Raw genomic sequence first — 20757 nt, 5'->3', positions numbered from 1 at the left:
ACTTCAGGAACACGTGCTAAACAACTCGAGTGTACACAGTGTTGCACAGCATACGAATGGAACGATCCCCCTGTAAATCATTGGCTCGTGGATATAAGAGCTGTCTTTGTCAGGATCGCGTTGAAGCAGCAGCTGTCAGGTCAGGCAGTAGCAGTGGTCGGGGTCTGCTCACTGACAGCAGCAGGTCACATAGGTGCAAGGCTTCTCAGTCAGAGACAATTAGCAGACCCTGTTTCTTACAAGCGAGCACTACCAGAGGCTGACAGTCATTTGATGCAAGTCTCCCAGGATAAGAGTGGATTCACTCCCCCCCCCCACTCAGACTCATGCATGAAAGCTGCCCTCTGCCCCAGTCAGCTCTTTGAACATCTCCAATACGTGAGAACAGCAGCCCCTGGGTTCAGCTCGGTCACTAGAAGTTTGGAGTATTTATCCAGGAGAGTTGGAGAAAGACAAACTGACGTAGAACTTGGAAATGCAGGAGATAAGATTTTTCTTCTCTTAATAATGATAATAATATAATAATATACTTTATTTGTATCGCACCTTTCATACAAGAAATGCATCTCAAAGAGCTTTACATGCAATACTACATCCATTCATTCATACCTCTGGGTTTACTCTGACTTGACCTCAAAGCTGGAGTGTATTGTACCAACTCTTTACCATATATATATATATATATATATATATATATATATATATATATATATATATAAAATATACTTATTTTAACCTTTTATTATGCATTGTAACTATTTAACATCACAACTTGTTTTACATATGTGTCACACGGCCTCCTAAAGCTGTTAGTTTTTCCATTTCTGCTCCAACATGTGACGTTCTACTTACGTAGCTGATAGCTATTTGTGTTCAACAAATGTTTTAACAGGCTGAGGCGAACGTTATGTTTGAATGTCTCTACCTAATTAAATAAACCAGTTATCTGAAACCAGCTCGTAGCTACTTATAACTGAGGGGAAACTTCACACACAGACACAATGTGCTTTTCCACCAAAGGCTTCTGAAACATATAAGTTCAGGAAGTTCCCCCCAGGGTAAATGTTCCTGCAGCGCACTGTGATTTATGTTTCTACCGCGGAGCCAAAGCCCTGATGTGCAGATACAGCAAATTAGACTGTTGAACTCTGAAAAGTGCCTTCACATTATTTGTGTGAGTGACAATACACTGAGATGATGGTGCATAAATCGAGGCGTAGTTTTATTTGCACATGGTTGTCAAATGTCATTTTCCCCCCTCATAATTGTGTTTATTTTTTCCTGCATAGCCAGATTACAAACTGACAGAAGAAAAGGAAGAAAATAAAAAAGTAACACAGCACATCACGCATAACACAGTTATAACCAAAGTCGCAGTTAAAGTAGGTATATGGTGGTGATAACAAAAAGGGACACACAGCTAGGTTCTTCACATCAGATTCAACATTTTATTTCCCACCTCCAGTTAACGTCAGGGTCCCATATCGTCTTTTATCTTCATTATATAATCTCAGTCTCTCCAGGTGCAGTGACGTTGACATTTCTCCCAGCCACGCATCAGATATGGGTTCACAGTCTACAGCTTCCTCATACGGAGAATGAGCAAAACCCCAAAAAAACAGCACTTTGTTTCTTATTTATTGGCAAAAGCTAACAAGCTAGTTACTTCTAAGATTGCAGTCAGCGGGTTTCATACAGGCCCCGGCAAAAAAGTAAAAAATGCTTTCCTATGAGTTTGTACGTTAAGAATGTGCCAAGTCACAAATACCAGACCAAGATCTGAAAAAAGACTGTATCTCCTCATCATAACATCTCTGGAACTGCTGCGTCCTCATTCTTGTTTGCCACGAGAGGAATGTAATACCTCTTTTACACCCAAATGATCACGTATGCATGTTTTTAAATATGGGTAAACACAGTTTAAAAATAGGTCATTAACTCTTTTCCCATTGCCAGTGGGGAAGTTTGATCTCTGTTTTCTTTCCCTGACAGTTCATGTTCGACGTCATGAACACACAGAGACACTCCTCACCTCACTGTCGTTTAAAATTATTGCCGAAGCCGATTCAAAACCTGAGAGTCAATGCCGATTGAACCTTCAGAAAGGTTCCAAGCTCGGACATTTTTGGGGATAAAACTTTTTTTTCTGAAATTCAGAGGCTGGTTTCTCCTCAAAAATGCCCCTCTTCCTTAAGTTCTATTCTTACATTGAAGACCGACCTCACATGTTGTGTCAACAGACAGCTACGCACCGCCTTCCAAGTTCTGAACAAGCTAGACACTGGATCAACGGTATGTATCTTAAATTCTCTTTAATTTCACTGCTGTTGCAGAGCGGTGTCCCAAACTTTGGTCTTTTCCATCCTTTCTATCGGAAACCATTTAATCTGGACGTCCCTATGACCTCCCGGGGCTAATGTTTGTTCATCTAGATGAGGTCCCTGGTCTGCAATTGCTCTACCACATCCAGAGGTGTGATTACAGCTGGCACTGCACACTGGAGTTTAAACCCGGCCATTGACCTTCCTCAAAGTGGTATCAAGTGCCCCATAATAACCTGCCATAAAGACTTTCATTTGTTGAGTCTACGCTCAACGCAGCGACACCAAAGTTCCCCCAGTGAGCATTGTGACAAGAGCAGTTCAGTTCACACTTGAGTTAGGAATCAAACAAAGAATGTTTGCCAGTAATAATACACAATACATAATTTCTTCTACAATAAACATTGTTGTTAAAGAAAAGGAATGGTGTCACCTTAATTTCTGAGAAAATCAAACAACTTGAAAGCGAAAATGGCAGATTCTGGTTTCTCATTCGTGGCTGATACATTGGAGTTAATCAGTTACTGTAGTAGAGATATGGTTTCTCGCTTATTCTGGGCTCCAAGTGTTGTACATGTTGTTGACCTACGTCATCGGCTGCTGAAACACTCCACGCTTCCCTGCCTGTGTGTGGGTATTTCCCTGTCTGTGTTTACCTTAGATTTGGAACAGCCCAAATTTCACAGCTGTCGGAGTCTATCAGGTGAAATGAATGTCCTTGAGATATGTTTCTCGAGCTGGTGAATTTTTTCCCTCTCTTTTGTTTGGTGTGTTTAGACACCAGCTCCTCACTTACACGGTCACAAATTGAGCTCAAATACCGCAGATGAAGAAGTATGTCAGGAGCCGGATGGGTTAATTTTCTTTGCCGCTTACCGTCTAATTTTTCAATTAAGTTTACTGAAAAGGAAAAATAAAAAGTGTGACAAATCAGGCCAGGGCACTGGGAGAAATATAGTAGATAGGAAGAGACGTGGTGGCTGGTACAAATTTTTCTATCAAGAAACATTTAGAGAATGAATGAGTGGCGAGAGGTAAGGAAAAGTTCATCCTCGCAGAAAATCATGCAGCGTGACTCAAATTAGACAAGTCTTCCTCAGCCTGTATTTTCCATTTTTACCCAAACATCAAACTGATGTGCAAGTGCCCTACATGTCCAGATGAATTGTTTTGAGCAGTGCACATCACTCTGGCCTTGATGTTTTGACTTACACAGCATTAGTGTGTGTTACTGGTTGATATTTGAGTGGATTTGGCCCGAATCAGAGCATCCGTCAGTCAGATGTGCTGAGTGGAGCACCAGACAGGGTATCCCTAGTCACATGTTATTTGTGTACACAAAAAGACTCACTGTCACAGATACACACATCAAATCCAGCCACTGAGTAGGCATGATCTCCGAGTCTAGAGTAAATCTAGAATAAATCATGGCATATGCTGTAGAGAGCGTCTCGCCTTCCCTCCAAATCTCTTTGCTTAGCGAGGAGTACTTCCTGAGGCCCTCTGAGCCGGGCTATTTCTCCTGGCCAGGGGGGGTTTAGATATTTGCTTTTCCACGAGGTAGAGCTGGATATACATCTGATGTCTTATAACGAAGGATTCACTCCCTTACTGCGAGTCTTGGAAATCATGGTGATATAGGACAGAATTGTCTCTTTGATAAAATCCCTTCAAGTCCACATATTATTCGTAAAAACGTTTTGGTCTAAGTCTATCCAGTAGGATATTTGAGTGACATTTTTTTTATCTTTTTGTTGCTCTTGATTAGTCGATAGAACAATTAGGGTTCATCCTCAAGGGACCATAAATGTCTGTACAAAATGTCAAGGTATTTCAGCCAGTCGTCTGGAAGTGATGGATTATTTAAATGCTGTTTTATATTAGTTAATAAAGCTGCTTTCGGACACACACTGAAAGATGTCCAGAATATTTCTAGAGGGGATTTTGTGAGGACACAAATGTCTGGACATTATCCGGAACTTTTCCTGCCAACCCCAGATACAATTCACACTAAAATTCACAGCAGTGCAAAAATCCAAGAGAAGCTCACGACAATTACAGAGAATCCAGTTTAATTGGCTATAATTGACTGGTACTCGTTTTGGCATGGGTAGTGAACTGACAGTACCACTGCACCTCCAGCGGCTGTTCTCCTGTTATCCCTTCCACCTTGGCTGCCCTTTCTCCTCCATCTGTTTGCCTAAGCATTGGCTTAACAAAACCGGCGCACCTGGGGGGAAATCCACGTCTTGTCTGACAGCTCACTGCCATGTGTACCCAGGCAGATCTGTGCTTTGTAATCTAAAGCTGGTGCTCAATGCACAGCCCTGTCTGTACATTGAGAGACAGCTACAGAAGGAGGGAGAGAGATACAGGGAAATAAACGCTGCCAGAAAACGACAGCTGGAGTTTGGGTAAACTGCACTGGTTTATACCTTATTGTGTGCATTTACCCGAGACTATGTTTAATAAAAGTAAAGAATAGGATCTCTAAAGCTAATTACTCTATGCAATTACCTGAAGAACAATGTCGGAGCCCCTCAGCTATCACCTTATGATGAATTAGCCTCTGGGTGTAATATTTTGGGGCTTCTGGTACATTAGATATCTGAGTTTCAGAGACTCTTTGATCATACGAGTCGAACACAAACAAAACACAAAAAGCGTTACCTTTTCTTGCTATTTTATCCAGACGACATGTGAATACAGATAAATTACAAAGCCGATAGACTATGCCTTTCAGTTCATGTGTTCCGCCTCTTTTGTTCTCCACAGGGACTGTTTACCTGCAGGCAAACAAATCCTGGTCAAACTAGAAATGGAAACCAGATAATAGCTCACATTGTTTGGTCATACTAGAACTACTTAAATGGACCCTGCTTCCACTTACATCCAGCAAGGGGCCAAATAATCTTAAATATTAGAACATAAACAGTTTTATCACACCCTCAGTTGAGCCTTATCTCCTCGCTTCCACCTGCGTCGCATGTCACTCGGTATACAATATGTACGAGCAAAACAGGAATGACATAAACACAACAGAAACGGTGTTGGAACGCCTAAGTAAGTATTTTCTTAAGCTTGCACTGGCTTGTCCTCTAACACATTGTCAGTGCCAAACCAGAGTAACAATAAAGGGATTACATATTGATCCACTGTGTACAGGGAGGGGTGCAGAGGACAACAGCAGAATGTGAATATGATGACAGCTTCGTGTTGTCAGACGACTAAAAGATGACGAAGGGCAGGCGCCGCGCTGTCACAGATATCTTGTAAACAAACATCAACTCTTGTGGACAAACATACTTTCATAAATTAAGCTGAATTAAGATCCAATAGAGTAAAATCATTTCCAAATTTCACATGCACGTTATAATTTTCCTTTATGGTTAGGGTTGGGTCACTTCAACACCAAAAGCATCGAGGGTGTGATGAGGAATTCGCAGACGTTAGGTCGACTTTATGAGTAAGCAGTTATTTTGAGGAGAATCCTGTAAGGTGGGAGGCCATCTTGTTTTATGGAAGCAGGATGAGCAGGATCAGGAATCCAATCAAAACATTTCAGCAGGTACTCGTTGAATCAGCGTAATGATACCAAACGCGTTCCAAAATTTATACTAATTAAATCAGAACTTAAATAACTGTCGCTAAAGTCAGTTAAAGTTGGGGAAACCACTTGCGTTTTGACCCAATAAAAATTTAATCAGAGGATTTGGTCGCGGGGCAACATAAATCTGCAATTTTTTTTATGACAAATTCAACTTTGGTAAACATTGACACAGGCATATGCACCATTGACCAACAGCAACAAGCTGTCTTGACTGTGTCGTCCAAAGGAGTGGAAGCTAATCAGAGCTTATTTACTACAATGATTGCATCATAGACTGTAAATGAAAAAGGATGACATGACAGCTGCCAAAAGTGAAGCACAATCATTTTGATTACCCCCTAGTGGCTGGCTGCAGTATTGGTCATAAAACCCACCTTTAACAAATAAAAGCAAATGAAAAAAATGCAATTACACATCAAATACAATTTTTTCAAAGATGATTTCTGGCATTTGGGGTAGTTTATTAGACTAATGTATCACAATCACAGAATTCTGCACAAACTGTGGCTCCAAATGACGTCAAAAGTGCGAGGTGGAGGTACCGTGTCTCAGAAATTGAATCGTCATTTTGTTCAAAGGGAGGAAGTGGAGACCCATTGTCCTTTATGTACTGTAAATAGGTTGCACCGTCCGCTGCTCATTGACCTTCTATGTCAGGATATAAAAAGCTTCACTTAAAGGTGAACAACAGTTTAGAGACAGGAGTCGATGGTGCAACTTAGTTTTTTCAAGCACCTGTAAAAAAAATTGCTGTTAGTTTGCAAATGCATTGCTGTGAATTCTCCTGCAACGGAAGTTCAAAAACGAACCCTACAAGTCCTTACTATGCAAACAAAGCTTCTAGAACCAAATAGGTCGCCAAGAAGTGCAGATGCATGTCACCATTGGGTCCTTTGGGTCTGACTGAGCCAAGCCTTCACAGCCTTCAGCCTGTAAGGGGTCGGGGGAAATCCAAACTGAAACAAAATAGCAACAAAAAAACGTAAGAGCCATACTCCTGATATTACATGGTGGATTGTGTTTCTACCAAAACCTCATGAGCTCTGTTACATTTACACAAAGATCCTCTTTGTTCCATTGTTATCGGATAAAGTTATTACCAAGATCAGTGGCTGTCAAACGAGTCCTGCTTGACTCTCGGCCTCTTTACAGATTTTAACTTTAGGCTTAACTTCGTCCTATAATAGACATTCTTAAAAAAACACTACAATAGTTAGTGGCCTCTGTCCTACACCTGAATGAGGGGGGACGACATTATCACATATAGGATTAAGCTGGAGTGACACAACAACAGATCACAGATTGTAGTTATCAGTGAGCGGAGGTCATATTTCATCTAAATTTCCTATGCAGACTTTACCCAGACTTAATTTTACCGACAGGCCCTCTGAGAAGTAATAATCACCGCTTGGTTACACAGGTCACCACCTGTAGATTTACACAATCTGCCTCATTTTAATGAGTCACTGGTGTAAACAATCATGTGCATAACAAATTCACAGATTGTGCAAATATCTGCACACCAGTCATGGCTCTTTAACTGTGTTCACTGTGAAGCGCAGGTGTTAATCCATCTCATGTGGCTGCAGTGGAAAGCGGTCGCACCCTGGCCCCTGAGGACTCAGATGTGTCGGGCTCAGTGGAGAAAGGCACTAACAATGCCAGTGCGAGGGATTACACTCCCACTGAGGGCAGAGCGACGCCGTGCCACTGCCAGAATTTGAGGTCCAGTTTCACATGCCAGGCTTGGGGAATGAATCTCTGTTTCACTCCTTGTTCTCATTTCACGTGCCCGTCTCTGTGAACCTGGCGTCACTCCCTTGGCAGTCAACCTCTCATGTGATCAACTGAAACCTGAACTCAAAACCTGACAGGTTGTTTACACTTGTGTGCCAAGAACTCTTAGACCAACATTAAAAAGATATGTGTTACTTTGTAAACTTCTCAGGGACAAACATTAGAACCACATGGATCTGATAAGACTTACTGGAAATAAGAAAGTCATCAACGTAATCGTTCACTGATTAACAACTGAAAGCAAGAAAACGAGGCTGGAGCAATTTTGAAGGTGATGCAGCGCAGTGTCCATATTCTTTTTTTAATTTAGCTTTAGACTCATGGGTCCATATCTTTCAAACTGGAATATTTTTCTTTGTTTCCAGTCTTTGTGCTAGGCTAAGCTAACCAGCTGCTGGTTGTAGCTTTATACTTATTATACATATCTGTATGGTGAGAGTGGTATCAGTCTTCTTCTGTAACTCTACAAGCAAACCTATTTCCCTAAAGGTTATACTGTATTTGCCCCTCTGAAATTATTATTACCACCTGTACGCAACCATTTATAGAATCATATCCATAAGTCTATACATCTACGTCTGCATACCTCTATTTAAACAGCTTCTGGCACATTGTGAGATATAAGTTTAAAAGAAGTTCTTTATTTTTTCCACAACTCACAGTTAAAACTCTTTATAAGAAAACACTGATATCAATACCACCAAGAAATCTCAAGTGTTTGCAGTGGGCTCAGTCGGGAAAACGCAAACACCAAGGGTCACGCTCCAGGTCGCACTAATCACTCATGCTTTGACTGTTGTTGAAATGACAATAATATTGTTTGCTTTTAATTTTCATGCAGTGGAGGTTGCTCTCCTCGTGACTGATCGTTCTTAGTTTGTGTCCCTTAAATGTTAGAGCTCGTCCTCCTAGGCCCTGTTGTCACATTCAAATCTTTGGAGCAACTGATGGCAGCAGTAATGTCAAACTTAGATTATTTCAAAGTTATGAAAAACAAGTAAATGATTTATGCCATTCATCTTAAAAGTATTACATGACCCAAACACCAGTCTTTAATATATCTGTGTTCTCAGGTATCACCGTAGCTGCAAAGCCACAAAACAAACATTTGTTATTGAGGCGAAGTGCTATGACATTATACAAGTAGAGAGCGAGCATTTTTTGTTTTCATCTCCAATTTAACAAGGAGGCAATGCATTCCCATTCTCAGTGAACCAACCCTGCTTTAAACTTGATCACAGCAGTAAAATATCCAAAGTAGAGGGTCAAATAAGATAAATAGTGCATATGAGTTATCATGGGCTGGCAAACACCCACCCATTCACTACCCACTATCTAGGGACTTGTATGTAGAGGACCACACAGTGAGCTCATCTGCAAAAGAAAAAACAATTTCGGACAGAACTCAGCGCATTTTCTCTGTGATGGTATTTACGTCATTGCCGCAGCATTATGACGTACAGCAACATTTGATCTTAAAATAAATTAAATGTTTATTTTACGATTTCATACTTTTAGAGAAAAGATGTACAGATTGTCCCAGTTTGTGTTGTGATGCTCTGCTCTGATTACATATTTTAATGCCACAAATCTAAGTAGTAGAATCGGCTGAGATGAGCTGCCCCCTCTCCTCGGCGCCATTTGTTTTCGTGACCAGTTGAACTCTACTTTTTCAAAATGCATTGTGGGAAGCAATGAGTCCATTATATAGGGTTTTAAGTAATTTCACTAAACTTACAGACAGCTATGGACGATATAGTGATTTTGGACACAGCCACAGAGAAAAGGAAATAAATAAATTGAAATAAAGGGATGCTTACATCCAGGCAACGCCACACATGCACAGTATAAATGTGGGGGTCTGGCTGTAAGTGTTGTGCACAGGCAGCGAGGCGTGGACCTGGTGTAGAGAGGAACGAGATGAGATGCTATGGCGGCATATCGCTTGGGGGAAGGCGAGCCGCAAAGTCGATCAGCAGTCCCCATCAGGAATAGAACTTATCGGAGGGGAACTTTATTTCTATTCCAATTTCAAGAGACATAAAGTGTCATGCAGCAGATCTTTAAATCAGAGGGGCAGAGGGGAGTTCCACAAAAAGAGAGTTTTTCTACGTGCATTTACAGAGGCGAAGGCGATGACTTTTGTTTGCTGATTAGTCAATGCTTGACCTTCGACTGGAGGATGGACAGATTTTAAGTTTTAAACTAAACAATTTTTCCTTTGAGTGCAGACACTGCAGAATAAACCCCTTTCCCCTCCTGTTCCTGAAAAGCGGACTTTCTGCAGATAGCGGTCCTCTCTCCAGCTCACACTCACACACTGAGCCCTGTGGTATGAAAAGGCACTGCAGTGTACTGGGTGACTGCCAGCGCTAAGATTCTTTTCAAGCACAAAGAAAAGTATGTCAGCGCAGAGTCGAGAGGATCTGGCTTGTATGGCCGAGGGCTTAGCATGTAGCTCATAGGGACTGCACTGAGCTAAAAAGTCCTGGAAGTGTGAGTGTGTGTGTGGGGGGGGGGGTCTACGTTCTCTGTTGGTGTGTGTGTGCTGATGGGATTACTGTGTGTTTATGCCTTTGTGAGTGTGTGTGTGGCAGGGTTATTGGAGCAGTGTTAGAAAGTGGGAATGTCAGCCATTGTCTCCAGTTCCTTCCCTCGAACCCACTTCACTGGGATTATTGGCTTTGTGCTTGTCTCTGGTGTTAATTTGACCAAGTCGTTCATAGGCCCAGCCTGCACAGAGACAGAGACAGAGACAGAGAGAGAGAGAGAGAGAGAGAGAGAGAGAGAGAGAGAGAGAGAGAGAGAGAGACGCTGTATGTATTCAGTGACCCCGCAGGTTGTGAATACCAGATGAACACAGAAACATATTTCATGCATTTTTATATTTTTTGAAAGTCACCGTAAGCCAGGGAGCTTAAAACGTGTAACTGTGTAAGATACAAGATAAGATATTGATATATTCCACTCAGTGTTTTGGCACAACTCAGTTAAAAGTTTGGTGTTGAATCATCTCCACTTTGTTATAATCCTGGGCTCAGTGCGACTTTAATTGTCGCCATCGACGTGCAACGTTTCACCAAAAGATAATCTGCCTCTGTTTATCTAGTCACGCTGGCATGAAATGATTTGCGACACAGTGGAACATCCCGATCAATGCGACGCGTCTGTTTTTTTGTAGGCACACCTCGGTGATAAGTCAAAATGTCGGTTGGTACACGTTGCACGACTTTTACAGCAGCAGCAGCAGAGTCTTCCTGCTGTTTGGAAGGTGGACGGTTGTGCGTAAATCAACAGCTCAGACAGTAAAAGTGCTCACTGATGTGCCCTTCCAGTCAGACTCAGTGTAAACATGCACAGCTGTTTGGGGGGGATGTAAAAAAAACAACACATGAAAACATAACCTAAGTAAAAAACACGGGTACAGTTTGTAACTAGCATTCAGAGGTTAGAGCTCTATGCCCAATATGTACTGTTTTTTTCTCTCAGCTTAATGACATATAGGTCGTGTGATTAAAAACTCTAAATTGAATTGTATGTATTGACCTATGTGTGATACATGGACGACTCCACCAGTGATGGTTCAGTGTCCGGCCACTCGCGACCCTCAACAGGATAAACAGCTTAGAAAATGGATTGAATGTTAAAGTCTGAATAACCTTCAGTCATTCATTATATGTTTTAATACAACACCAACTATCACTTTGGCAGAGCACTAGGTGTCATTTTTCAAATAGCGGGAATAAACACCTCATTCTTCTTTTTTTTTTCTGAAATAAAGCCATTACCCACACGGCCATAACTCTTCTTCTTATTTGTCAAAGTGTGAATATCGATGGCCATAAAGTTATTCATGCCTGCATGGCGCATCATCTTTATTTGAGAAAGAAATGAAATCCTATTCCCTCAGACTCCCAGGAGGGAAATAATATGTCATGCCTCCCTCCCATCCATTTCACTATATCACCTGAATAAATTTGTAGGAGAGACTGGAATATCTGTGTGTGTGTGTGTGTGTGTGTGTGTGTGTGTGTGTGTGTGTGTGTGTGTGTGTGTGTGCGTGTGCGTGTGAGAGAGAGATGCAGTTGAGGAGGTCAGTTAAACTCTTTGCAAGTAATATCGTCCTCTCCGAGTGCAGAAGTGCTCTTGTGAATTTGTTCCGTGAGCAGCAAAGCCATCGGTTGAGCTCGAGCGCCCCGAATATCTGAATCTCGATATAGAAACTATTTACAATGGCGAGATATATTGCGAGATCTACTATAGAGCATTGAAGCGTCCCCCTCCCCCTGCAGAGTTGCTCTTTTTTTACAGTCCACGTCTTTTTTTAAAAGTGATTTCAATGCCTTCGCCTGGATTTTCTCTGGTCACTCTGTGTCATAAGCTGTTTTCAGACATGAACTTTGAAGTTTGGCTTTCACGTTTGAAGAACACAGCAGGAGATTGTCAGTGTCGGACACGTTCACAACAACAGGAAAATGCGCGGAACATTCAGGTCGAGGGGGGGCAAACGTGACATATAAATTCCTGTGTAGAAAGCCCAGTGTTTGTGTTTACAGCACATTGATGCCGGCGTCTTATCGCCAACAGCTCTCGCATCTAATTATTTCAAAGCTGACATCATCTTTGGACTCCTTCTCATCCTGACATATTTGCAGTGGTGGGATGTAACAGAGTCCATTTACTTTATTTCTGTACTTAATTGTTATGTATTAAGTAGATTTATATCCAGGTACTTTTCACTTTTACTCCACAACATATATCAGCAAATATCTGTTCTCTATACTCCACTACAGTTTTACAATGTATTTTGTTACACGTTCACATTGTCTCTGTATATTTTTAAAAGCGATCAACAACAAGGGGGTGATTGGTCCAGTGATCCAATCAGAGTGGGCAGGTAACATTAGACTCCGCCTCCTGCAGCAGCCACAATGATGTAGTATTGGAGAGGCTACATTCAGCAAGTAATTCAACTTTTAATACTTTAAGTATATTTAAATCAGGTACTTAGTTACTTCTAATCTAAGTTATTGTGGTACTTTTACTTGAGTACATTTTGTCTATTTGTACTTTGACATAAATTAAATGTATGAGTATTTCCTGCACTGCTGGATATTTGTCTTCCTCCAGTTTTGTGTCCGTCATGTGTTAGAAACGTCATCAACGTGAATTGTTCAGACCTTTTTCCTGGTTGCTGGCAGGTAAAATTCCATTAGTGTCCTCACATGGGCTGTATGGGCTCACTCTGGGTGATTTCAGCAAAGGGTCCAGACTCCCATGACTGAAAGCAGCTACATTACTGCAGAGAACAACAAAAGAAACCATTTCCCTAAATTCCCTTTAATTTCCTAATCTCTGCCTTCCCATTGAAGTAAATGAACACTTAAGTTCTTTAAGGTCTCTCAGCAGCTCCTTCAGGCAGCCGACCTGCTCTGTGCCAGAATCGACTACATCACACAAATGACAAGTAATGAACTATGATGGTCTGACCTTCCTTGCAAGGAATAAAGTATACTTAAAAGATTATTATTCTCAGATCTCTTTATTCCAGAAGTCTCACCAGGTCAAGTTTCCACCCAAATAACGAACAAACCATTCAAACTTTACCATCCCAGAATCATTTTTAATCCAGTGGCCTGAATCCCGTTTCCATGGGAAGGAAATCCAGGCACATTTTTGTTCCTCCTCAGACACCCCCACCTTCCCTCTTGGGATTCAGCCTTGTGATACCTCACGTTCATTTTATTGCTTGTTCCAACACTGACAGACTTCCAGTGAGTCTGATGAAAGCAGGACTGAGCCGAGACAGTTATGTTTTACAACGGAGATCTGAAACATGCCAAAGCACTCTGTAGCGGCGTGGAGAACAGCAGGGTCAGGGGATGACTCCTTGGATATTACACGTAGCCATGTGATTATTGTTAATGTTTAAAAGATTCAATATTATAGCAGCTGTGATCTTCACAAAGGCGATGGCGTTTTTTTATGAAAATGTCCTTTGTGCGTGCTGCTGTGAGGACTCCACAGCTGCTTTGGTTTGTCATTGTGTGTATGGGTGTGTGTAATTATACTTTCTGTGAAAAACAGACTTCTTCCTAATAACAGAGACTAACTGTGACAGCAAAGGAACATCACGGCTTGATTATTGCTTCCTCAGCTCAGTGTTAATTCATTCATACATTCTTTTGTGAATCTCCGCAGCTCACAGTCACGCTGTTCCGGTGTGTGAGATAGTCGCTGTCAGCAAGACTGAAGATGACAACACAAAGAAGAAGAAGCTCGGCTCCCAGCTGTATCCCCATGCATTCACAGGTACAACGTTTGATTAAAGCAACACTGTGTAACTTTTTACTTATCAATTCTGTTGGGCTCCAAGCGATTAAGTGTTTTTTATGTAGAAAATGAACTGAAACACAATTGAACGCTGGATATTACCCATGATCCCCAGCTCCCTGAACCAGAAGAGGTTTAAGAAATCTTCATTTTTTTTAAAGTTTCCTTTTCAAATGTTGGAAATCAACTTTTTATTAACTTCTAAGTCTTACAAATAACTTGACTTCAGACTTGACTCATGAACTTCACTCTACAGAAAATCAAAGTCCGTTACCTGAAACAAACACGGATCATGTGTCAGAGCTTCCCTTTAAATATCCAAAAGTCGGCTTTCAGGGGTTTAGCGCCTTCGTAATTCAAACCACGCATCAAGCTAATTTTGAAGCTGCCATTTGAAGGTAAAAAAGTGGCATGGTGTTGCTTTAAGGCCATTATATGTTCACTAGTGTGCATTTGACAGCTTTGCTTTTACTGCAATGATTTTCCAATTCTTTGAAAAATCTGTCCTTCATCCTCCACCTTTCTGGAAGTGCAGAGCTTAATTGCTGAAGTGCCACTTTAAGAAACAGTTGCAGGATCTTTTTTTCTTTTGTCCTTCCAACAACATTGCCTGAAGCCGGTTTTCATCAGTCGCTTTCATTTTATGTGCAGTAGGTAAATGCCATATCACAGTTTTTTTGGTGGTGAGCGTGCCAAGTGGTACCAATCACAAGCGATCTGGCAGTGGGGAATAAGCCGGTAGACAGCTCCACAGTCTTGCAAGTAATGCATTAACAAGAGAGTCAGTCACAGCTTAGCCTGACTGGGTCTAGGATGGCAGCGTGCCCCTGACTTATGAGCTCATGCTTGATTTTGGAGCCATTAGATTATATCCAAAACAAGATCGGATTTACATTATTTATCGCAGCCGAATGTTGCAAAAAAAAAAATTACCTCCCTAAAAGGAGCTTTTACTGGCATTAGAGTGCGTCGACTCTGACACGGCAGCATCCGCGGAAACTTGGCTTCAAAGACGCGTCCTGTCCTGATTATGTAACTTACTAAAAGGATGATTCAACATCTCTCCTGCCTACCTCACTGTAAGAACCGTAAGTGAGGCCTCCTGCCTGGAAAGTTAACTTCTCTATCTGATGGAGAGAGAAAAAAAAAAATGCTTATGTGATAACTTCACTTTGAAATGCTTAGCGAGTGAATCCGCTGTCAAAGTGCTTAGCGAGGGAATTTCTTTCGGTCTTTAACGTAAATATTTCAGTAATGTTCCTCGAAAGATATTTCGCGACTTCCATCTCCACATCCCACTTCCTCTTCCCTGGCTTATCTCCCTTTTTCCCCTCATGCCCTTATTTCTTACTCATTCACGTATCTGATTTTGTTTCGACCTGGCGGCTGGAGATAAAGTCGGGGTTCATTCTCAGTAGCAAGTCTGAGCCGGAGGAAAGTGAGGTAGTCGGAGCCAAAAGGACATATAGGGAAAGTATGATACGTCTGTGGTGACAAAATAAAGACCTGCACTAAAGCCCAGCAGCACTCGCAGTGATTCATAGCTGGGGAAGCACTTTTAGATGGCTGATGGCAAACATGATATGAATGGGAAAGACCTAACTAAGGGTTTCTTTAGCACGTTTGAATCAGATTAGGAATTCTCTTGTTTTCCTCTGTGTTCCTTTGACTTTCTTTCTTACGTGACCTGAAAGTACCTTTGTGAAATATAAAATACAAGCCACCCTCAAAAGCATTATTTTTTTCTCACTCGCTGTTCTTTTTTTTTACAGTTTCCTACGTGGTGAGGACGCGGCAGCACCAGTGGCGCTGTAGTGACGTCACCTTCCACTGTGCCGATCTGACGCTCTGTGAGCAGTGGGTCCAAGTTGTCAATGAGCAGCTGTCACTACTCAGTGCGTAAACTTTTTTTTTTTTGGATTCTTTAACGCATTTGATGACGTTTATTGACTAGACGCCAAAAAAGTGTCATTTACAACAGCAGAGCTGTGAAATCGTAAACCCTTCCTCCTCCACGTTAGCAGAAAGGACATAAGCCAAACTAAAAAGTCAAAATACATATCCAATACATTACATACATATGTTTCTGTCATTTTTAATAAGAGCATGCATTTTTTACTATGCACTAATGTACTTTTATTAGCATATAGGTGCATACTAGTAGGTACTTTAATGGGTCACTGCTGCTGATTATCATCCTACGGGTGCTTGTGTCTGATCTATACATTATATTTATTCAGGTTTGATGTATTTCTGATGTTTTTATTCATTTTTATTAAAATTGCTCATATTTCTATGAAGATGGGTCAAATGTAACTGTAAGTACTGTATATGCAATAGCACTTAGTCACATGAAAGTGGCAGCTAAATGACAAGGATACATTTTGAAATTTCATTGTAATAGTGGTCCATGCTGAACAGCTACACTTGTTCTGAATTATGGTTTAGAAGCTGCTACAGCTGTAATTTGCCTGTCAGGCCAAGATAAGACTAGAAGGTGTATATTGTGTTTGTAGGCACAGTGCGTGCTGTGAGAATCAGGCTATTTGACCTCTCGAGCAGTTCTAACAGCTGACAGCAGCTCTGGGCCGTGAATAAACAACACAGTGTTTTTCTCTGCTTTGTTTACGGACTTCTTCACAGGGACGCCGTACAGCATGTATGATAAGTTACTGTTGTTTCCCAACGAAAGCGACTCCCTCAGCCTCCCTCATCATTTACCGTAACGTCTGTTTGATTCATGACACTGCCTCCTGTCATGTTATGAAGAGATTAAATTATATTTGTATTGAGGGCCACATAAACAGTGTTTGAGACAGTCTGGGAAAATGAAAGAGCTTTAAGTGTACTGTTGAAAATCAAAGCTGTGCTTGCAAGTTACCTTCATAGACTGTAAATAAAGATGGACGATATGAAAGTTCATCAAAAGTGAAGCCGAAGCGTCTCGATCGCCCCCTGGTGGCTGGCTCCAGTATAGGACATAAATCCTGCCTTCTCCATGTCAAAGGATTTGACTGGGACTAAAGTCAAAAGTCAAAATATACATCAAAATATGTTTTTTTGTAATTTTAGGTAGTTCTCATTACACTGATGTATGTTTAAGTGTTCATGTTTCCGATGACTTTGGTTTAACTTTGTTATTTGATGCTATGAAAACGCGGCAAAACATCATTATATCACACACAAATATTGTTGCCAGGGAGATTGTGACCATATCTGCTGCAACTTGTCAAGTTGGTGGAAATTGTAGATGAACAAAAAAATATAATATAAAACGTCGGTGAATATCTACATCGTACAAACAACACGTCATCCATCAGAAATGTTTGGAAATAATAAGTCTACCTCTCGATGTCGTAAGTAATTTCTGTTTTCCAGTAATTTATGAGCATGTTAAATTACCATAAAAATGTTATTACACCATCAGTCAGAACATATTAAGCTTTATTACATGTTTGACTGAAGAAAACCCATTGTTCAGCACTTTGGGACTTGTATGATTTCACGATCGTTCTATTGCGCTCGAAAGGCTTCAGTGTGTATCTAGCATGTGGAGATAAGCGTTTACTTGGCCTCATTTTGCCTGGAGAGATTAGTCAATTCGAGGAAATGAACGACATTCATCGTGAATATGAAGCCTCGTTGTGCTCCAACAGTGTTCGTCTCCTCCACAGTGCACCCTTACATCACCCGGTTTTCGTTGGTGCTCATTTACCACTTGATCCCAATCCATTCGTTCTCCATCTCAGCAGCATGCTTCGTTCTCAACTATCTCGGTTTGTTGTCCCGAACGCAGTCTTCCACAGCAGCCATAAACAAACCATTTACCATGCTCCATCGTAGCACTTTGTAGGTTTATCACCAAATGATGCAGCACCTCTGAATCGCTCCCCGCTCCACCCAAAGCCAGTAGACACACCATTACTTCTCCAGCAGCGCGTTTTGGAGACCAGTCAGTTTGACGGAGCATTTTGAGAAAGGTCTCTGGTTAATGAAAACTTCATCAGGCTGCTGTCAACCACACATTTGAAGGAAAAAAAAGAAGGTAAACACTGGGTCTTTTTAATGACTATCTCAATCCCCTCCTTCACTTTGCAGCCAACCGGCCGAGGAGCCTCCTGGTGTACATCAATCCCTTTGGCGGAAAGCAGCGAGGGACGCGTATTTACGAGCAGAAGGTGGCTCCACTCTTTCGCCGCGCCTGCATCTCGGCCGATGTGATTGGTGGGTCCCTCTCAGTGGTGTTCTTCAACATTTAAATAAAAAATGAGTCCCGGTGGCGGCCATATAGATCTCTGTGGCGGCCGTGGCCTCGCGTGGGGACTGCAGAGGCTGGCGAGGATATGATGTGGCTTATGGCGCCATCAATCACATCAGCACCTTAATGGTAGCTGTGATAGTTGATAAGCTTGGGTATCCAAACACATCTATTATTCAATAAGTGCTTGCTACTGCTACACATAGTCTGGTGTGTTGATAGTCCATCAGAGTGAACGCTGCTCACTGGGCTTACTATGAATCGCAGGATTGTATCTGTGTTGACATTCTATGACCGGTGAACAGATTTACTTTTGAAATATTACTTTCCGGACTGATAGGAAACAGCTGAATTACATTGCTGGGTGCCGTTGTGCCTTTTTTGGAACATTAATCCGCACAACGGGTTCCGGGTTAATGTTTGAAAAGTGCAGCACTATTCCCTGTCTTTTATTTCAAAATGCCAGTAATAGCACACCTGCTGTACTCCTCAATCCACACAGAGTCAAGTCATTTTTGTCTGCGCGTTCCCTTTCATTGACACTTGCCATTTGTTTCTATAGTTACAGAGCGTGCCAATCATGCCAGGGACCACTTGAAAACAGAGGCCAGTCTGGATGAATATGACGGGTGAGTGCTCGAGCTTTCAGGCTTTTAACACTGGTACTTCTCTGTGGCATGAATGTTGTGGTTCATACTGTAATAAAGCCACTGAGAGGCCCGACCATGAGCTGTATGTCACTTAGTGCATATTAGAGGCTTTTTTTTATAAGGCCCTGCTGCGTTTAATGACTGGGACAAAGCCCTGCGAGTTTCTCACACTTAACCACTATCATTATGCTGATCTCAGACACTGACCTGCCTTCCCTTCTCCTAAACATCAACAAACACGTGCATGGTCAAACAGCAAACAAATACTAAATTAATTATTGATATAAAGTATTTATATCCTGCTTTTCCAGTCTTATCGATCACTCAAAAGGCTTTGTACTATAAATCATATTCACCCATTCGCACACACATTCATATAGTGCTTCTATACACAGCACTTTTTCTATCACACTCAATTCATGTACTGCTGGCACAGCCTTCAGGGGCAATTTGGGGGTACAGTGTCTTGCCCGAGGACACTCTGGCATGCAGACTTGAAAATGAAGTGGTCAACTGGAGCAGAAGCAGCAGTTTAGCTCTAAAAGCACTAAAATAGATGTCACTCAAGATATATCAGAATTACCACATTTAATATATCCAGCATGTAGAAGCACTTACAATACAGATAAGTCAAAGTCACCGTTTATGTTTTCAAATCAAACTGTACACAATGCTGCTGCTCAGGTCTGAGTGAGGGGAGAGTGTGACGTAAAGTGCAACTGATAATTGTAATTGCACATAAAAGGGTTGAAAGGGTTTTCCTGCAGAGAGCCCAACTCCAGCCTCTGTCCATCAGATATTCAGCAGCGAGGGGTTAGAGGCATTATGCTTTCACCCGGCAGTTCAGACAATTTATACGACCACTTCTCTAAGGTTTGGTGAGATGGACCTAAAAGACTGTAATGCAGGGTGGCACCGCGTGATATTCTGATTTATTAAAGGGTTTCACAGTTAAAGCTGCTGCCCAGATGTGTTAATGTCAAGGTTAGAGGTAAGAACTTTGAGCCATGTGTGCAACTTGTAAGTTGTTGATGTCATCTATCTGCCCAGGGTGGTGTGTGTGGGGGGAGATGGCATGTTCAGTGAGATCCTGCACGGGTTGGTCACCAGGACCCAGACTGACCATGGCATGGACCCGAACCAACCGGATGCTGAGCTGGTGCCGTGTTCTCTGCGCATAGGGATCATTCCTGCAGGTGAGCCTTCTCCATCATGCTCAAAGGCTGTATATGGAGATCTCGAAAAGTGAAGCCAAAGTGTCTTGATGCCCCCTGGTGGCTGGCTGCAGTATAGCATCATAAATCTCGCCTCCTGGCATAATAGGAAATGTTGGCTTCACTACTGGTTAGTGTAAGGAAATGGATACGTGTCGTCCATCTTTTTACACAGTCAATGATTATATCATGTAAAACACATATCCAGGTTTTGAAAACGTAATTAGTGGTTTTAGTGGTAATCCCCTCACTTTCACCCCCGCTGTTCCTCTCTCCACCCTCACATGAGCATAAGTCCCCCAGCGCTGAATGCAGAGTTCACGCCAGGTGTCTCGCTGTTGTCAAAATGTCCCTGGGAAATGGAGGAAATAACTTGTGACTCCATGGTGAAAGTTAAAAATAAAGATAATCGATGAAGTCCTGCAGTCACAAATTGAGCGTAGACTGTGTCAGAGGGCTGCAGTCATTCTACTGTACATGTGCAATGTATAGTGTTGGTGGTGTTGGATGGATGTCGAGTTTCTCTCTAAAATGTACAATTGAGGTGCTGGAGTTTTAAAAAATTGACTTAATC

At 41.8% G+C, this 20757-nt stretch overlaps 1 protein-coding gene across 1 annotated transcript in view; it reads left to right on the top strand.

Annotated features, from left to right (window-relative positions):
• Window positions 1-20757, top strand: part of cerk (ceramide kinase) — a 39493-nt gene that overhangs the window by 354 nt on the left and 18382 nt on the right. The window contains exons 2-6 of the mRNA XM_035148057.2: window positions 13930-14040; window positions 15834-15956; window positions 18160-18285; window positions 18882-18948; window positions 20020-20165. Of these exons, the coding sequence (XP_035003948.2) occupies window positions 13930-14040; window positions 15834-15956; window positions 18160-18285; window positions 18882-18948; window positions 20020-20165 (573 nt within the window). The remainder of the gene's footprint in view (window positions 1-13929; window positions 14041-15833; window positions 15957-18159; window positions 18286-18881; window positions 18949-20019; window positions 20166-20757) is intronic.

The sequence above is a fragment of the Hippoglossus stenolepis genome, chromosome 22, assembly GCF_022539355.2.
Source record: "Hippoglossus stenolepis isolate QCI-W04-F060 chromosome 22, HSTE1.2, whole genome shotgun sequence".
In the NCBI taxonomy this organism is placed as follows: Eukaryota; Metazoa; Chordata; class Actinopteri; order Pleuronectiformes; family Pleuronectidae; genus Hippoglossus; species Hippoglossus stenolepis.
This window is presented reverse-complemented; position numbering and strand designations above follow the sequence as displayed.